This window comes from Ammospiza caudacuta, chromosome 3 (assembly GCF_027887145.1).
Source record: "Ammospiza caudacuta isolate bAmmCau1 chromosome 3, bAmmCau1.pri, whole genome shotgun sequence".
NCBI classification, from domain to species: domain Eukaryota; kingdom Metazoa; phylum Chordata; class Aves; order Passeriformes; family Passerellidae; genus Ammospiza; species Ammospiza caudacuta.
In genome coordinates this window covers 86509210-86525685 of record NC_080595.1, presented here as the reverse complement: position 1 = coordinate 86525685, position 16476 = coordinate 86509210, and the positions used below count along the sequence as shown (strand labels likewise).

Sequence of the window (16476 nt, the reverse complement as noted above, 5' to 3'; positions counted from 1 at the left end):
ATTTTCAGGAAAATAATTCTGATGTAAGAACTGACAACATAATTTGTTGGTTCCCAGCAGGAAAAAATAAACAACTCAAGTATTAACGTCAGTTTCTGCTTTGTGGGAACACAACTGTGGCCAAAAAGATTTTGAAATAATTTGCACTGCTAAAGCTTGAGTGAGTACCAGTGCATAAAGCTGATAGCATAAACTGGGCCCCTGGAAAGTACTTGGCTTTCATAATTCAGAACTGTTACTGCCATCGATAAAGTACAGAACTGTGGAAGATAATCTCCTCAGCAGACAAAAGGTCAGACAATAAAACTTTTGCTTGACATTTTCCAGAAGAAATTCATTATATTAACTCATGAAATGTAAAAGGAAGGGGTGTTTTCATATTGAATTTCTATGGGCAATATAGTTTCTCTGAATTTTCAGACTTGATTTTTTTTTTTAGTTTTGATAGGATATGGAGCTAAAAATATTTCAAATCTTTCAATTTCCAGTCAATACAGGGCATGTGAAAAATGATACCTCTTGGAGAGTTTATATATTTGCACTGCTGTAAGAACTGCCAGAGTACCAGTGCTGAAATGGAGAATGCAGCTCTCCTCAGCAGAGTGAGCAGATTCACTGTGCTGCTTTGATAGCACAGTAATCTATGGATAGGAGCATAGATTAGGGTCTGACTAATTGGTATGTTTGGCCACTTTATTAACTTATGTGCAATCATTAATTTACAATCAAATCAGTCTTGTGCACAGAGAAGTTCAAAACGAATGGAGGTAAAATGCTGCTGAATTTCCAATGTATAGGCTAAGTGCTGCTGATATTGTGAGAATGTATTATGTTATAAAATAAAGTTATGTGTATCATTGTGCTAGAAGCGTCTCAAAATGTAAAAGAATGTAAAAGAAAATGTAAAAGAAAAGTAATAAGTAAGGAAGGGGAAAAGAGAAAGTGAATTACTTTGAACTTCAAAAAATAGTCAGAACATGGTTGGAAATCTAATTTTAAAGTAAAATTTGCCATATACAAAAAATTATTTATAGTCTGTCTTATAATTAGAAGATTAATGTATATGTATTTTCAACTGTTATCTCTTCTTTCTTGTAGATGAAAGTTTTCATTATTTTGGGATTTTCAGCAGCTATAGCCTTCACAGCTGTTTTCTTTTCTTTCCTTCAAACAGGGAAAGACGCCATCTTTGGTAAGTAACAGTATTTTTACTTTCTTATGTTTACTTTATTACTTTCTTATTTTTACTGTTAAACTGAAAATACAGGGACACTGCAGACAGTTTAGCACCAGCAGTATAGCTCAACCTCTTTTGTGTGCAAAATACGCTATCTGGCTTCTCTGAGAACTATTCCATGGAGGTGTTCTTTTAAATTGTAGTTTCATAAACTCAGTAAGTAAAACTTTGTATGTGTAGGGTATCTCAATCACTGCTTCGACTAGGAGTGATTTTACTTTCTTTGTGGCATTCCTGTGTCAGATGATGCATTGCCAAGCAGGATTGCTGGATTTCTTTCCCCATCTGCTAATCATCCTGGGCTAGAGGCTGTTGCCATAGGATGTCCCACCTGCACCCTCCTGCTGTCCCAAAAGGTGCTTCTTTCCTGTGGATCTGTTGGCTGCTGGCACCCAGAGGATTTTAGAGCATCTCAGATTGCCTTATTCATTATGTTCAAAAAATTCAATCTAGTAATTTTTACCAGCATTTGCATCTGCTCAGTTTAAATCAGCTAAATCTAATAAACTAGAAGAGTAGCAGATGCCAGACTAAATTTTAAAAGAAATCTGCAGAACCTGATTTTACATGAAATTAGGGCAAACATAGTAAAGAAACAGTATTTCAAACCACAACCTCATACTATACAGCTGTATGCTTGATTCATAAAGTTTGGTGATATGATTCCCTTGGAAACTGTTCACCTGAATTTAGTGTAGAATCACAAATAAAATAAAATTATATGCAAAAAAATTAAATTTAATTAAATTTAATTAATTAAATATAATTAAATTAAATTCCCAAGCTATTATTTCTTATAAGAAATTTTTTTTTTGCTATCACTTGAAAACAGGAGACCCAGTTTTCTTTCCATACTGGATTCTTTACTTTGAGTTACCATACAAATTTTTTGGAAATATGTGGTCTAAAATGACCACATTATGTTGTATGTTAGTTAATACAAAATGGATCCAAGAATAATAGAATGGTTTAGGTTGGAAGGGACCTTACAAATCATCTAGGTCCACACCCTCTGCCTGGGTCGGGATGCCTTCACTAGCCCAGGTTGCTCAGGGCCTCATCCAATCCAGCCTTCAATGCTTCCAGGGATGAGGCATCCACAACTTCTCTGGGCAACCAGTTCCAGTGCCTCACCACACTCACAGTAAAGGATTTCTTCCTAACATCTGATCTCAACTTGCTCTCTGTCAGTTTAAAACCATTGGCTATCATCCTGTGATATAAGAAGTCCCTTTCTCTCCTTTTTATATCCATCCCTAAGACACAGGAAAGCACCAATATATAAAATATACATGGACTATAAATAAATAGAATAGATGAAATGTGATTATTTGTATAGTAAGTGTTCTTGGTCTGATGAAACAGTACAAGATAATGCTTATTACTCAAGAACCACGTATTTGAAGACATGGTATTGGTACCAAATTCATGCTTCTTAGAAGGAAAGGAAGAGAGACAATGGAATTTAAGTACACCAAGTGGATATTCTCTTTTACATCAGAGCATGAATCAATATCACAGAATGAGCAATACTTCAAGCATGTTATATTTCTCAGAGATAAGCCCCCTAAAAGTAATTCAAAAATATGCTATATTAAATTCTAAAAGAACTACTTATTGTATGGCTTGTAAAAATCACACTTCTTTTTTAACATAGACTCAGAAAGGTTTTCAGAAGTAGTGAAATTCCAAATGATAATACCAAATGAATCATCTGAATATTTTATTATGCATAGGTGAAAAAGAGAAATAACTATGCTATACTTAGATACTGAAAACTTTAGTAGAGTATAATTTAGTCTAGGAGAGATTACTCCTCATCACACATTTCTCTTCCTTGAGCTGAATGCCCTATTCAAAAAATAGATGATAGAAACAGCACAGACTGTACTACAAATAAAACATGCTCCCCTAAGATTAAATTGTACATAAAAGATGAACAATTGTACATAAATGATGGTTATTATTTTTTATTATTTGTTTTCTAGAAAAAAATGGGCCATCCCACAAAATTCAGACAGAAATAAAGCAGTTGAACTTTAAACATGACTGGTTCTTTTATTATAAAGCAACATGTACACAAAAGAGGGATAAGCTAAGCTTCATAATAGCATTATACAAAATAGCACAGCTGAAGTATTATTATGTTCACATGTATCTTCCCCTTAAACACAGGTGAAGAAATGAGAATAGGGTTTTCATGAACTGGCCCTATCCCAGGTCTTAGTTTTGCTTGAATATGGACTTGAATTCTTTATGTGGCTCAGACCAGCTAATATTACCTGGGAAGGAGGGTCAGGTTTGTCCTGTCAGTCCAAGGACAGTTTGATGAAAAATACAAATGAACCTAAGGAACACAGTTGCATACAGAGAACACAGCATGTTTCAGCTGGACCTATTATGTTTGGTCCTATGTGACATGTTCATAACTGGATTTATACTTCAAGCAAGGAAATCTAAATCCACATGTCTTATAAATTATGGAATTATTTAGCTTTTAGAAAGCTCAGAGGCCGCAACATGAATTTCAGGAATAAAATATGGAATTGGTTTTAAAGGGCAAAAATGGTATCTTTATATTAGAAACTTGTATATTTTCTAATTGTAAATATTTTAATAAATACGCTATTTATTAAAATATTTGTCTTTCTTTCTTTTTTTCTTTTTGTTTTTTCCCCATTGAGAACAAATTGAAGATAACTGCATCACTAAGGCTATCCAGAAGGGTTCTAGTCTGGTGGATTATGCTGCACATTATGAAATTAAAAGGTAAAAAAAGAGGTGAATAATGTACTCAGGAAAAAAGCTTTCGTAACAAAAAAATTTGATGCCAATCTTTCTGTTTCTTTGAGCACCTATATAATCAAAAAATCACTGCCTCCATTACTTTTGAGGGATCTGATCTAGAGGAAGGTGACCCTGCCCATGCCAGGGGGGTTGGAACCAGGAGATCTCTAAGGTTCCTTCCAACTCAAACCATTCTATGATTATGTCACTGATAATCTGATCCAATAGGACCTTGTGCATTATCACCATATAAGTTGCTCTTCTAAAATGTGGGACGAAATAAATAACACAAATATAAATATGGATGTTTTTCTGAACTAAATACCTCAAAAATCATACTTTTGTGGAACTATTTTTGAACATTGATTATGTTTTTCCAGTGCAGTGAGACAGGAACAACTCCTATGGCATCAGGAGCCAAACCCTGTTGCCTTCAATTGGACTTTTAAAGTGAATTGCATATTTCCCCTTTCATCTACAACAATGTAAAAAAAGATAAGGGAAAGGAAATGAAATATTTGTCTTGGATAGGCAACAAATTAGGGGAAAGTTCCTTTGTGCTTGAGTTACAGTATGAGAATGAGCTCTTTCAACCATTTTCTGACTAGATTTCTGTGCAACACAAAATTAATTTCTCTCCAAAATTCGGAACACATCATCTAAGTTTTACAGGGTAGAATCCCCACACTTTTGCACAGACTTTCCCTAAAGACTTATCTCTGTGATTTGAAAATGAGTCATGATTTGCAGAGCTCTGTGAATGTTAACTGTTTACATAGACAGAACATATCAAGAACTGTTGCCCCTCTATATGTAGAGACTGAGGTCACTCAAAGGTTTTAGTGATAGTATTTTGGTGACAATCCTAAGGCATTTAAAATTTGAAAACATAAGTCTCAAGCTTTCAGTGGCTCAACTGCCTCATGTAATAGATGGAGATACTGATATATATGTCTCACAAGATGTGATGTAATTGTGGCAATAATTTGGTCAATATCTTAAACGTGATAAGTGCTAAGAGATGCTAAAGATAAATGCTTAACAATGATTATTTCAATTAGGAATTGAAATTTTATTAGGAATAAAACTGAGACCACTTACCCCAGACACCAGACTATTAAGCTACCTTTGAAATACTGTGTATGTGGATATATAGACTTTAAAGAGAATTGGTGCTCAGAAGTTGACTGAGGATGGTCCTGGGTATTAAATGTTACATGAAAGCAAAACCTACTCACAGCAGGGAGTTTGGAGATCTCTTTTGTGACTGTCCTGCACAAGGTCTTTCACTTGGTGCTGCAGGCTCTGCTCACCCCAAAAGTTTCTTTCTCATCCTAAAGACTTCCCACAAGATGAACTCTAGTTGTGTGTCCAACAGAAGCACAGTTTCTCTTTTAGAATTTTTCTTGCAGAACAAGGTCACAAAACAGCCTTCCTCTTTGCTTTCTCAGTGTTCTCTTCAATCAAAATACCTTAATACCTTAAATACCTTAAACTTACAACATATCCACGACAGACAGCTTTATTGTTATGAAAATGTTCTAAAAACATACACATTGCAAAACCTTCTGTATTTTTCTCAATTATAGAAAGATCCAAGGAAGTGAAATAGCAACCCCTACCTTACTGTTGGCTTTCTCAAAATTTCCTGAACAAGAGAGTCAAGAGATTTCCCAAGCAGCTGAACGAATGGAAATGTCAATTCAGGTGCTGAAACAAAAAGTTTGCCAGAGGCACAAGCGTTCATTGCATCCAACTGGTAAATACAGTGTATTGACATTGGCAAACCACCCTATTGATTTGTTGAATGCTGTCTTTTAGATTAAGGTTCAGTTAAGTTCACTTTTATTTTATTTTTCACTTTCTTTTGTTCTTGAAAACACCTCAGATAGGTTTACATTTTTCTTTGCTGGAGTGTGGGTGGTGTTACAGTTGAGGAGAGCAGTGTTGCACTATTGGGACTCTGTGGACTTGTGACTGTGTATTTGTATTGCCTATAAATCAGCCTGCATATCCTCAGTGTTGCAAGCGTATTGTTTGCAGTGAAATGTCTGTCTTCCCCTGCAGTTTGGGTTAGTGCTTGAACTTCTACCACACTATGGCACTGGCCTTTTCAAACACACTTCCTCTCAACATATGCATATCTCTCTTTAAATAATATATGTTCTTATGTCCAAAACTAATTTTATAATGCACTGCTGTTGTACAGTGGATTTATTTCCACTTAAACTGGGGTTTTTCATATCAGATGGGGAAAGAAAGAGAAAGTTCAATGTTGTCAAAGTGAAATACTTGCTGCTAATTAGATATGAATTTCAAGATGTCTGTTTGGTGTCTGGAAGGATCAAAATATCAGAGCCATTGACTTTTTCCCCCTATAATTTAATTCTGTCACTTACACAAAGTGTTCTATCTTAGTATTAGAACATTATTTTCCAAGATATAGAAGCATTAGAGTGCTGTAAACAAACATAAAGCACACACCACAGTTATTATTTTATTTCCTTGCAAAAATATCTGGTTTAGTAAACTAATGGGACATTTGTAGAAGTAAAAATATATCTTTATCTATATATGTCTGTGCATATATTTATATACACACACATGTACACAGATGCAATTATTTTTTGCTGTGCGATACAAAAGAAGTTGGATTTCTAAACTTCAGAAGTGCACAAAGCTCTTGCTAATTTTCAGAACTGAAACAATGTTAACAGAATGTGAACAGACACTGTACAGTCTATGTGCCACAACAGAATAGTTTTACATGAATTACAGAACTAAGTTGACTTTAAAGAAAACATATGAGTCTCTACCTAGGCAGCCCAGATAACTGGGGATCTGGGCTCCGAGTATAATTTTGAACCTGAACTAACATAGAAGTACAGCTCTCTTCACAAATTTGGCACGAGTTACTAGTACATAATGACAAGATTATGCAGCCAGTCCAACAACCTATTCTCCCTCTGTTCTCACTACTGCTTTGTGCAGGTTCTAACTGCTCAGAAGAACATGTTTTGAGCTGATTTGGTTCTTGAACCTTTGTTCTTTGTTTTTGTGGCTTAATATTTTGGTTTGAACAATGGACTAAAGCAGCTTACTTCAGAGTTGAATGGGCAGAACTGGGTGGCATGCATTAGCCAGTGGGGAGACAGGGGCAGTTGTATGTTACCTCTACCCTCTTTTTTCATCACCTGATGATTGTAGCCACTTTGAATGTCAAGGGTTCTCTGAGTTCAGGAAGGATATTCATAGAATTGTAGAAAGGTTTGAGTTGGAAAGAACCTTGGGGACCCCCTAGTTCCAGCCCCCTGCCATGACAGGGTCACCTTCCTCTAGCCCAGGTTGCTCCTATTTCATGGGTACATCCACCTCCCACTGGCCACACATATTTCCATACCTGCAGAGGTGAGAATAGGTACCAGCTCTCTGCAGCTTACACTATAGTGTGGCTTTGTCCCTCATCATCAGATGCTCACTGGGAGACCCATCTTGGATTGTATCAGAAATATATTTATAACGTGCTGTCTACTGGTACAAAGGGACTTGACTTTACCTAGCTTCCAAATTCCAGCTAATAATTCTGATTCTCTTCCACTCAACACTGAATTCTATAGTCAGCTGCAAGGTCTTTAGATTTCTGCATCTTTCCAGTCACACATTTTTCTTCTTTGGCATATACTTTTGTCCTTGAATGGCATTTTTTACAGCTTTGTTGTAAACACAAGGACCATGCAAGTAAAGGACTACAACACAGGGAAAGAAGGAAGCAGCAAGGGGGTCAACCTCAGTTCTCAGCTATTGCTGAACCTCTTTCTTCTCATTCTCTATGCATCAGCCAATAAAACCAGCTCTTCCTCTAAGTCCCTGACACAGCCTCTTGCAGCACTTCTCACTAAGTGCTCTTTCCGAGGAAGAGGGAGAATTCTGTAGATGCAGCTGACAATAATGCCTTTTCTACTCTAGCAGCTAAATCCAATACAGCAAATTGCTTGTCTGGGTTCTTCCTTTCAGATCATCTATCAGCTGATCTGCTCACTATGGTTGCTAAAATTTCTGGATGCCTGCCTTATATGTTGCCACCAAAGTGTCCAAATAATTGCTTAGCTAATGAATATCGACTCATCACTGGTGCCTGCAATAACAGGTATGTATGATAAAAATTGTGTCCTGAAATATCCTTCCTTCCCATTCTTTAAACCCAAGAAGCTGTGTTTACTTTTTCCAAGGAAATTGGTGAAGGGGGACTGGTGTTAATCAGTGGCTGTAAATGAGGTGCCAGTGAAAGTTCCTGGAGGAAGAACTCATCATTTACACTTTGGTGCACTACTTTTTGTAAACAGGCTTTCCCTCTGAAAGCTTCTAGGATTATGTGAGGAACTTTATAGTTAGAGAGAAATGATTTAGTAGATTCCTTCTTCAATATAAAATGCAAACTTAATTCTAACCCAGCATTTATTTTTGATTGAATTGGATAAAATTATATAAAGCAGGAAAACAATATTACTTCCCAAGGAGAAATATTTTTTTATTTTCCCACAATTCTAACAGTTAGAAAGCATGAATCAAAAAGTCCTAGGTGTTCTTTTTAATTTTACCTATCTGTTTTTATATGTTTAGTGGATATTTTTTATAACTAGTATCTATTTGTTGCCTAATCTATTTGGCAATTGTTTCCTGCAAAACCCCACACAATAGATGTGCTCGTCTTTTCAGAACCCTCCAATGCAATGAGTGTAAAACTGAGAATGAGGGCCCTTTTAAGTGCAAGGGTAAACAATATTTCTACTCAGCAGCCTCTGGATACATAGACCTAAGGTCACAAACTGAAAGTTGGGCTGTAAGTTTACAAGTGAAGTGATACAGAGATGAAAATGGAAGGCCTTCATCATTGTACAGGTTAAGGTACTCTGCAATGTGGTGAATAAAGAACAGTACAATTCTGCAGTTTTATTATTCAGTGAGTCTGATTTTATGAGATGAATCTGTTTTGCTACATCACAAGTCATTTGCAAGGAACATGCCTGACAGACTATTTGCTGAAAGGACACAACCTGATATGCATCAGTGTTATAAATCTAACTATATGGATATCCATAATTTCCCCCCAGGCATGTTCAGAGTTGCTTGGAGTCTGAACTAGCAGCTAGTACAATATTTTCACTGACATCTCCATCAGGGCTTGAATACATTGGCCAAGATTTGTGCAGCTGAACACAGACAACGTGGATGAAGCTCTTAATTTACAGGGTGGCTGTTTAGTCTTTCTCCCTAGTGATGGAGAGAAGCACTCTGCTATAGGTAAACGTAAAAGACCTTTTTCTCTTCAGTGGCTGGCAATACTAGGATGTGTACAAGCATTTCAGTCTGATATCTAAAGCTGGGTAGGGTAAATATGATTTATTGAGTCTGGTCTGTAGTCACTCTGTTCTACTGCGTACATTTTTATGCTTGTACCACATAAACCCACCAGTCATATTTGGTAGTATTTTAGACTTTGTGCTCTAAATGTAAAAGGTGTAAGGTGACAAAAAAACCCTTCAAAACCAAAGGAGTTGAAAACAGTGAATCAGATCTTAACTGAGTCTAAAAAAATTTGTGAGCCCCTTGAAATACCTCTAGTTCTACTGAAATACATCAGCCTAAAAAGCCCATAACGCTGTAATGTAAATAACATATTCTATGATGTAAGCCAGCTTTGAGGACTTCAGACATTAGATGAAATACGAGTCTGTGCTTTTACTTGCTTTACAGCTTCCACTGTCAGGCAGAAAATACATCAAGACCTATGTTGCATTTGCACTTTTGTTCACTCTGTTTGAATCTACAGCTGTACTATAGATCATGAAACTCTGCATTTCATGAGTGAAATTTAGAAACAAAATTTTTAGTTTAGAAGGGAGCAAGAAAATGCTTTACAGATGTCCTGCTAAATCAGTTTGCATGTTTGGGACAAATAAGATCAATTGCAAAGGATGTTTTCCTTAGCACTGAGATTGCTTTGTTTTAGTGTGCTCTTCCTAGAACAAAAATGTGGTAGAATAGCATAAACATGACCTTCTATGGACAATATCAACATAACATCAGGCATTCCCAGCAGAGATATTATCCTCTTTAACTAGTAAGAGATATTAACAGATTTTAGTTTCCTTTCTGCCTAAACAATCAAAATAAAATTGCATTATTTTAAAATTAAGAAAAAGGAACAAAAGGAAAATCCAAAGAGGTTTTTTCCCCATTTATTAATCCCAACAAGCTAGCATTGATCTAGGTATTTTTTAGCGTCCAGTACAATGAAAGGAATTCAAAGGGTGAAGGAATTACAGGTACTAAAGGAAGGGACTCTCACAGTGCAATTAGCTTCACCTCATCAGAGCTTTCAGAGTTATATGTCTACTGCAAGGCTGCATCTTTGGCTGTTCCTGGTAGTGAGAAACAGAATGAAATGACAGGATGGCATCCAGAAACTGTCTGTCCTTCTGGCTTGATGGACCTGTTGTTCCATGACTACCTTACTTTTTGTACACCTAATATTTGGGGCATCTGGGAGGAATTTTATCTGCAGCATTTCTATTTCATTGTTGTGTCATTAACCATTCTCTCAGATAAGGATGTTATGCTCACTCTGGAGGCGCAGTACCAGCAGTTAGAAGTTTGAGTATGGCTCACCCAGTGGAAAGAAGGAGCAATCCTGATTGACTTCCAGAAGAAGGAATGGACATGTTTCCTTTAGTTAGCTACTTTACCTCAATGCAAACTCAGTGTTCAATTAGTAGCAGGCTTATTTTCCAGAAGTGTCCCATGTTTCCAGAAGTTACACGCATGATAGCTCAGCAAATCTAAAACATCACAAACTCCAATTATTAAGTTGTCATATGGCATTGATTCAATCTACTTGAAACTAGGCAGAATATTAAAATAAGATTCAAAAGATAAAAATCTGGATAGCAAATGGCAGCTTAAGACTCCAGGTTGCTTCTCAGGCAGTCAAAACAAAATCCAAATGGTACAATTCCAGTATTTCACAAGCAAATGAAAACTCCCACCTTCCATAAACAGAATATATAGTAATCAAATTTGGGTACTTTATAAAGCTGTATGGTAGCAAAATCTCATTATTTCAACCAACTGGAATCTCGAGCAAGATTCGGAAACATTAACATGTTTAATGCAATAATAAAAAGGCATGTGAGAGGGGTTTTACTAAAGTAGCATTCCAGTGATCTGCTAAAATACAAAAGCAATCAGGAGAAAAATCACCAGTTAAGCAGTTACATTAACATTTCATTATTTTTAATTGAGTGAAATAGCACTACACTATGTGCAGTATTTTATGCAATTCCAATAAAGGCAAATCAAGTGTAACTAATTTGAATGCTTTATTAAAGCATACTTCAACCTTCAAGTGTGAATTATTGTGGATAATTAAGTGTATTACAGCACCATATAGCTTGGCAAACTGAGTCTCCTCAGTGTGCTGGAGATCAATGAAAAATTAATATAATTGTTTAGCATCCTGATAGATATGTAAATGTATGTTTTAACATGTATGTTTCTGGTTCTTTGTGGCTTACTTTACAACTTTAGTCAACTTGTATGCATTGCGAAAAAATAATTTCTTCCTTTCAGTGTTGACATCTATTTAACAATTATGAAATATATTGAACAGGACGAGTTGAAAAATAAGCAAAAAGAACAAATCCTAAAATTTCTAATACTCATGACAGAGGGAAAATTAATTGGGTCAAACCCAAGACTCACTGACTATACTAATAAATAGAAATCACCAACAATCATTTGCTGACCCTCAAATTAAATATGACCTGATACTTGCTACCCTCTTACTTTTACACGTTAGACTACACTTTTTTACTGCCCTTCTCCCTTCCAGGTAGGCTGGCTGTGGGGTGACAAACTGGTATGCAATGATGCCAAGATGTGCTCAGGCAGGTGACATTCAGAGAAAAGCAAGTTTTTTGTGAGGAAAAAATACACTGCAGTTAGTGCTGACAACGTAGCAGCATAGTTCTGTGACCAGGCTTGTGCACAGGCTCTCCCATAGATGGACCCAAGAAATTAGCATAGCTTCAACCAGAGGCAGCATTGCCACTGGATTCAGCTCCCATCTCCTCAGCCCTGGCTCCTTTGGTCTTGCTAAATGATTTCTTCTCTATGACTAGTGTCCAATTTTCATTTAAGTTTTCTTTTCCTTCACACTGAAGTGTTTCTTCATCTTTTCCTAAGTTTTTATTTCCTCTCTGTTGCTCTAACACATCTTTTTAAAGAGCATTTTTGTTGCTCTTAAACATCCTTTTAGAGATGCTAGGAAAGGTGCTTGAGAGTATATCTGACTTTATGGGGAATGAGGCCACTATCAGGAACTCACCTTCCCAGCAAGTATTTAAAAAATGTCAAAAGGTAAACAGGTTATAAAAACGAGTAAAATAGTAATAATTCATTAGCAATTTAGATTTTCATTATTTTCCTTTTGAGTAAAATTAATATTGGCATGCATGAAGACAAGTATTTTACGCCGTTTCAAAGATTGCTACATGGACATCTTATTATAATGGCATATTGCTCTGTGACTGATGATTATTTCATATTATTTTATTTTTATGATCTGGTCTTATATTTGGAACATTAATATAATGTAATATAATATAATGTAATGTAATGTAATGTAATAATATAATATAATATAATATAATATAATATAATATAATATAATATAATATATATGTATGTATGTATGTATGTATGTCTCTATTTTATTTATTCAGAGGTTCTGCTGCTGCTGTTGCTTTTGGGGGATTTTTCATTTTGTTTTTCTCTTCACAGGGAACATCCTAGATGGGGGGCATCCAACACAGCTTTGGCTAGGTGGCTTCCAGCAGCCTATGAGGATGGCCTCAGCCAGCCTCGAGGATGGGATCCCAGTGTCCGATACAATGGATTCCCGCTCCCCTCGGTGAGGAAGTGCACCTCCAGATCACTTGAAACACACATTATCACACCTGCCACCCCAGACCTCCATTTGCATCAGTAAAGGAAGTATCTGTGGAGCTCGGTTAAGAAGCCAGAGGCTTTGCTAAAGCACAAGTTCAGCCCCATGGTGAGAGGCTCCCTGCCCCTGGCTGGGGTGAGCCCATGGAGCAGCGCAGGGGGCACTGACCTTCCTGAGGGGCAGCCCAGTATTCCAGAGTGCTGTAAGGGAGAGAGGCAGGACAGGAGCCAGCCAAATGCCTGGCCTGACAGGCACCAGGCAGCCAGCAGACACAGGGTGATGATTGCTCAGGTAGAGAAAAGGCACACAGAGGACCTAATTCTGACCTTCCCGCGATGAAATTGTAGAAATAAGAGAGGCCTACAAGGATGCATGCTTCCATGGCAAGAGGAAATGGTCACAAGTTTTTCCAGAGAGAACTTTGTCTTGAAACAAGAAATTGTTGTGAGCATAATAAATGTTGGAAAAAGTTTTTGATGGAATATGGATTCCAGCCTAGAGAACTTCTGGCATATCCCTCATACCAAAGATCTGTCTTCATGGGGCTCTTAATAACCTAATACCTGCCTTCAATTTGAAGTTGCACCTTGTGGTCTCCAGAATTTCCTTCCAGCCTACATTTTCCAGAGATTTTATGATTCTTTGTTTTAATAATGGCACCTCTATTCAGGGAAGGAGGGGGAAAATGTTGGATGTTAACTAAACAGATATAAAGCCCAGGGACATGTTAGCATGTGTGTAGGTGTGTGCATGTATGCCATTCCTCATAGGCTAGCAAGCCTTAACTGAGCAAGAATTGCTGTCAAATCATGACTTCATTTGTTAGCTTGTCAAACTTACTGATCTTAGAAAGTATTGCAATCTTTATGGATTATAGCACCTCATATACTTAAAAAATAGCAGACCTGCCATAGAGGGAAGTTTGAAAAAAGAGCATTTGCACAGAGGACTGGGAGAAAAATTCCCCAGTGCAGTGTGCAATGATTTGGGCTGGATTTACAATTTGTGATTTGTCATCATTACTTTGAAACCTGACTTTTAATGGACTCAAAGTCTTGCTATTTTAACCATTGTATGTTTAATAAGGATAATCAGGAGAATTTAGTGTTAATGTCACCTACAACTCATGTTATTAACTAAATAACATTGTCTCTAAGTTGCACAATTTAGCACTCAGAGATAAAAACCTGACATTTACACAGGCAAATTTCCAGTAGATAGTACAAACTGCCTTTTTCTAGATTCATTAGGGTACACTCTTGTAAAGCAAAACTCTCTTAAAAAAAGATTATATAACTGTACCGAATCTGATCATCAATGTCTGACCATCAGCAAGGTTCTCTGCTGTGTTTTGGAGCAAAATAGGTAAAGCTATTTTCCTAAGTGGTTTTTCTTTTTTTTTTTTTTGTACTTTTAGCTATCTGACTATATTCTTTCAAAAGTAACGTGAAAATATTGTGAAAGTGCTAGATAAGTGTGAGGATTACTATAAAGCAAAACAGTGATCAAAGAATTTTACTAATTTCAAGAAAACATTTGTGGCCACCAAAGCCATTAAAACACTGATTTAAAAATTTGGATTCCTGATGAGCTGTAGTTAGCTTGCTCTCACCTATTTCAGTATAAATCCTGATGTTCCTAAGAAGTCCCATGTTGTCCTTACCAATTCTATTTAACTGAACCTTCCTTATACATTCATTATATAGTCCTTGTTTTTATTACAGGCTCTGTCAGTCGATTTTATGTGCTGCCCTTTCAATTGCTTGACTTCCAAGGCAGCTGCTATTTGCCAGGGAATATTTTGCAGCATGAGGGAGGAATCTGTGAACAATGATACCCTTAACATCTCCACAAACTAAGTGCTGATTTTGCCCTTATCGTTTTGCTTGGTTATTAATATAGGCTGGACACGTAGCATAGATGTCTCCATGTGCTCCTCCTCAGAGAGCATCTATATCTCTGTGCATCTTGCACAGAACTGCATCAGAAATATTTTTTTGGCTTCTCCTCACCTGGGAAAAGGAAGCTGAACTTTCTGCTACCATGTGTTCGCAACCTACCTCATGTCCTGGGTTGCATATGCTCTTTCATTCACATACAGAGCCTCTCAGACTTTCTGAGTATCAACAGTGATTTGAGATTTTCCAGCAAATCCTTTTGTTTAAGGAGGAGAAAACAGAATAAATAGAAAGAAAACCTTTGGAGTGTCGAAAATAGATGTGTGGTTTTCAAAATTGTCTGGAAAGGAACAGATCAAAGATACACTGCTCACTGGGAAACATATAGAAAAACTCAGCTGAAACGTCCTTGAAGCTGTTTGTGGCACCTTGGTGTCAGCTCCTGAACAGAAATAAGAACCTGGTAGAAGCTGGATTTTATATTGTTATTGGATTCTTTTTTTAGTTTTAGTTTGGTTTTAGTCAAACCATTAGAAGCACTCTACAACATAAAGTTGGGCAAGATAGATTTTATCACTGTCTCCCCTACTTTGTAGTGTTTTCTCACATTGTGAGAAGTAAAAACTGTTTAACACTCAAGGTAAATTGGTTCTTTTCTCAGGTTCGTGAAGTAACAAGAAAAATTATTCATGTACCTAATGAGGCTGTTACTGAAGACAGCCTGTATTCTGATATCATTATGGTATGGGGCCAGTACATAGACCATGACATTGCATTCACACCCCAGAGCACAAGTAGAACTACCTTCCTAAGCGGGATGGAGTGCCAGATGACTTGTGAAAAACAAAATCCATGTTTTCCAATAAAGGTAAGATTCCAACTAAAATTCTTCAAGAGAAATTCCAGGCTCTATAGGTGAGTAAAGTCAAGAAACATTAGAATTGACAATGATAGAAAAATAGAAAACAATACAACTATTAACTGAAACAGGTAAATATTTAATTTTTTTATTTTTTTTTTTAGAGATAATAAGCTATAGTTAATGTACTTAATAAAAACATCATTTTTTAACCTAAGGTTTATGCTGCAGAGAAACCTTACTAGTCTCTCCTAATGTTATTGTTCTTATGCTTTGAGGTTTTGAGTTCCATTTGGGAATATAGCAAAGTAGTCATTTACATTTTCAGCCAGATAAAATGAAAGGATCTTAACGTTACTCATTGAAAGCAAAGATAATTCTCCCAGTTAATGCAAACTGTCAAAGAGAGCTACCTTTTCAATGTATGTATAAAAATTATCTCCAGGGAGCTGCTGAAACCTACATATATCACATCTTTGCTTTGAGCAGATGGAAAACATGAGTTCAAAGCTTGTTAGAGGGCTAGAAGAAACATAAATAGGTATAAATTTAGGATACTGTAATTTTGATCACTTAATTTAAAAGTATAGTCCTTCTTTCACTCAAAAAATTGGGTAGCAAAGTAAAACCATGTTTTTGTTTCTCAAAGCACAGCCTGTCCAACTCAGGCTAAAGGAAAGCCCCATGC

General features: G+C 36.5%; 1 protein-coding gene across 1 annotated transcript in view; it reads left to right on the top strand.

Moving 5' to 3' along the window:
• Positions 1–1098: 1098 nt before the first annotated feature.
• The window catches only part of TPO (thyroid peroxidase), a 36622-nt gene continuing 21244 nt past the window's right edge, over positions 1099–16476 (top strand). The window contains exons 1-6 of the mRNA XM_058802331.1: positions 1099–1192; positions 3922–4006; positions 5614–5783; positions 8039–8171; positions 12866–12995; positions 15591–15797. Coding sequence (XP_058658314.1) covers positions 1099–1192; positions 3922–4006; positions 5614–5783; positions 8039–8171; positions 12866–12995; positions 15591–15797 — 819 coding nt within the window. The remainder of the gene's footprint in view (positions 1193–3921; positions 4007–5613; positions 5784–8038; positions 8172–12865; positions 12996–15590; positions 15798–16476) is intronic.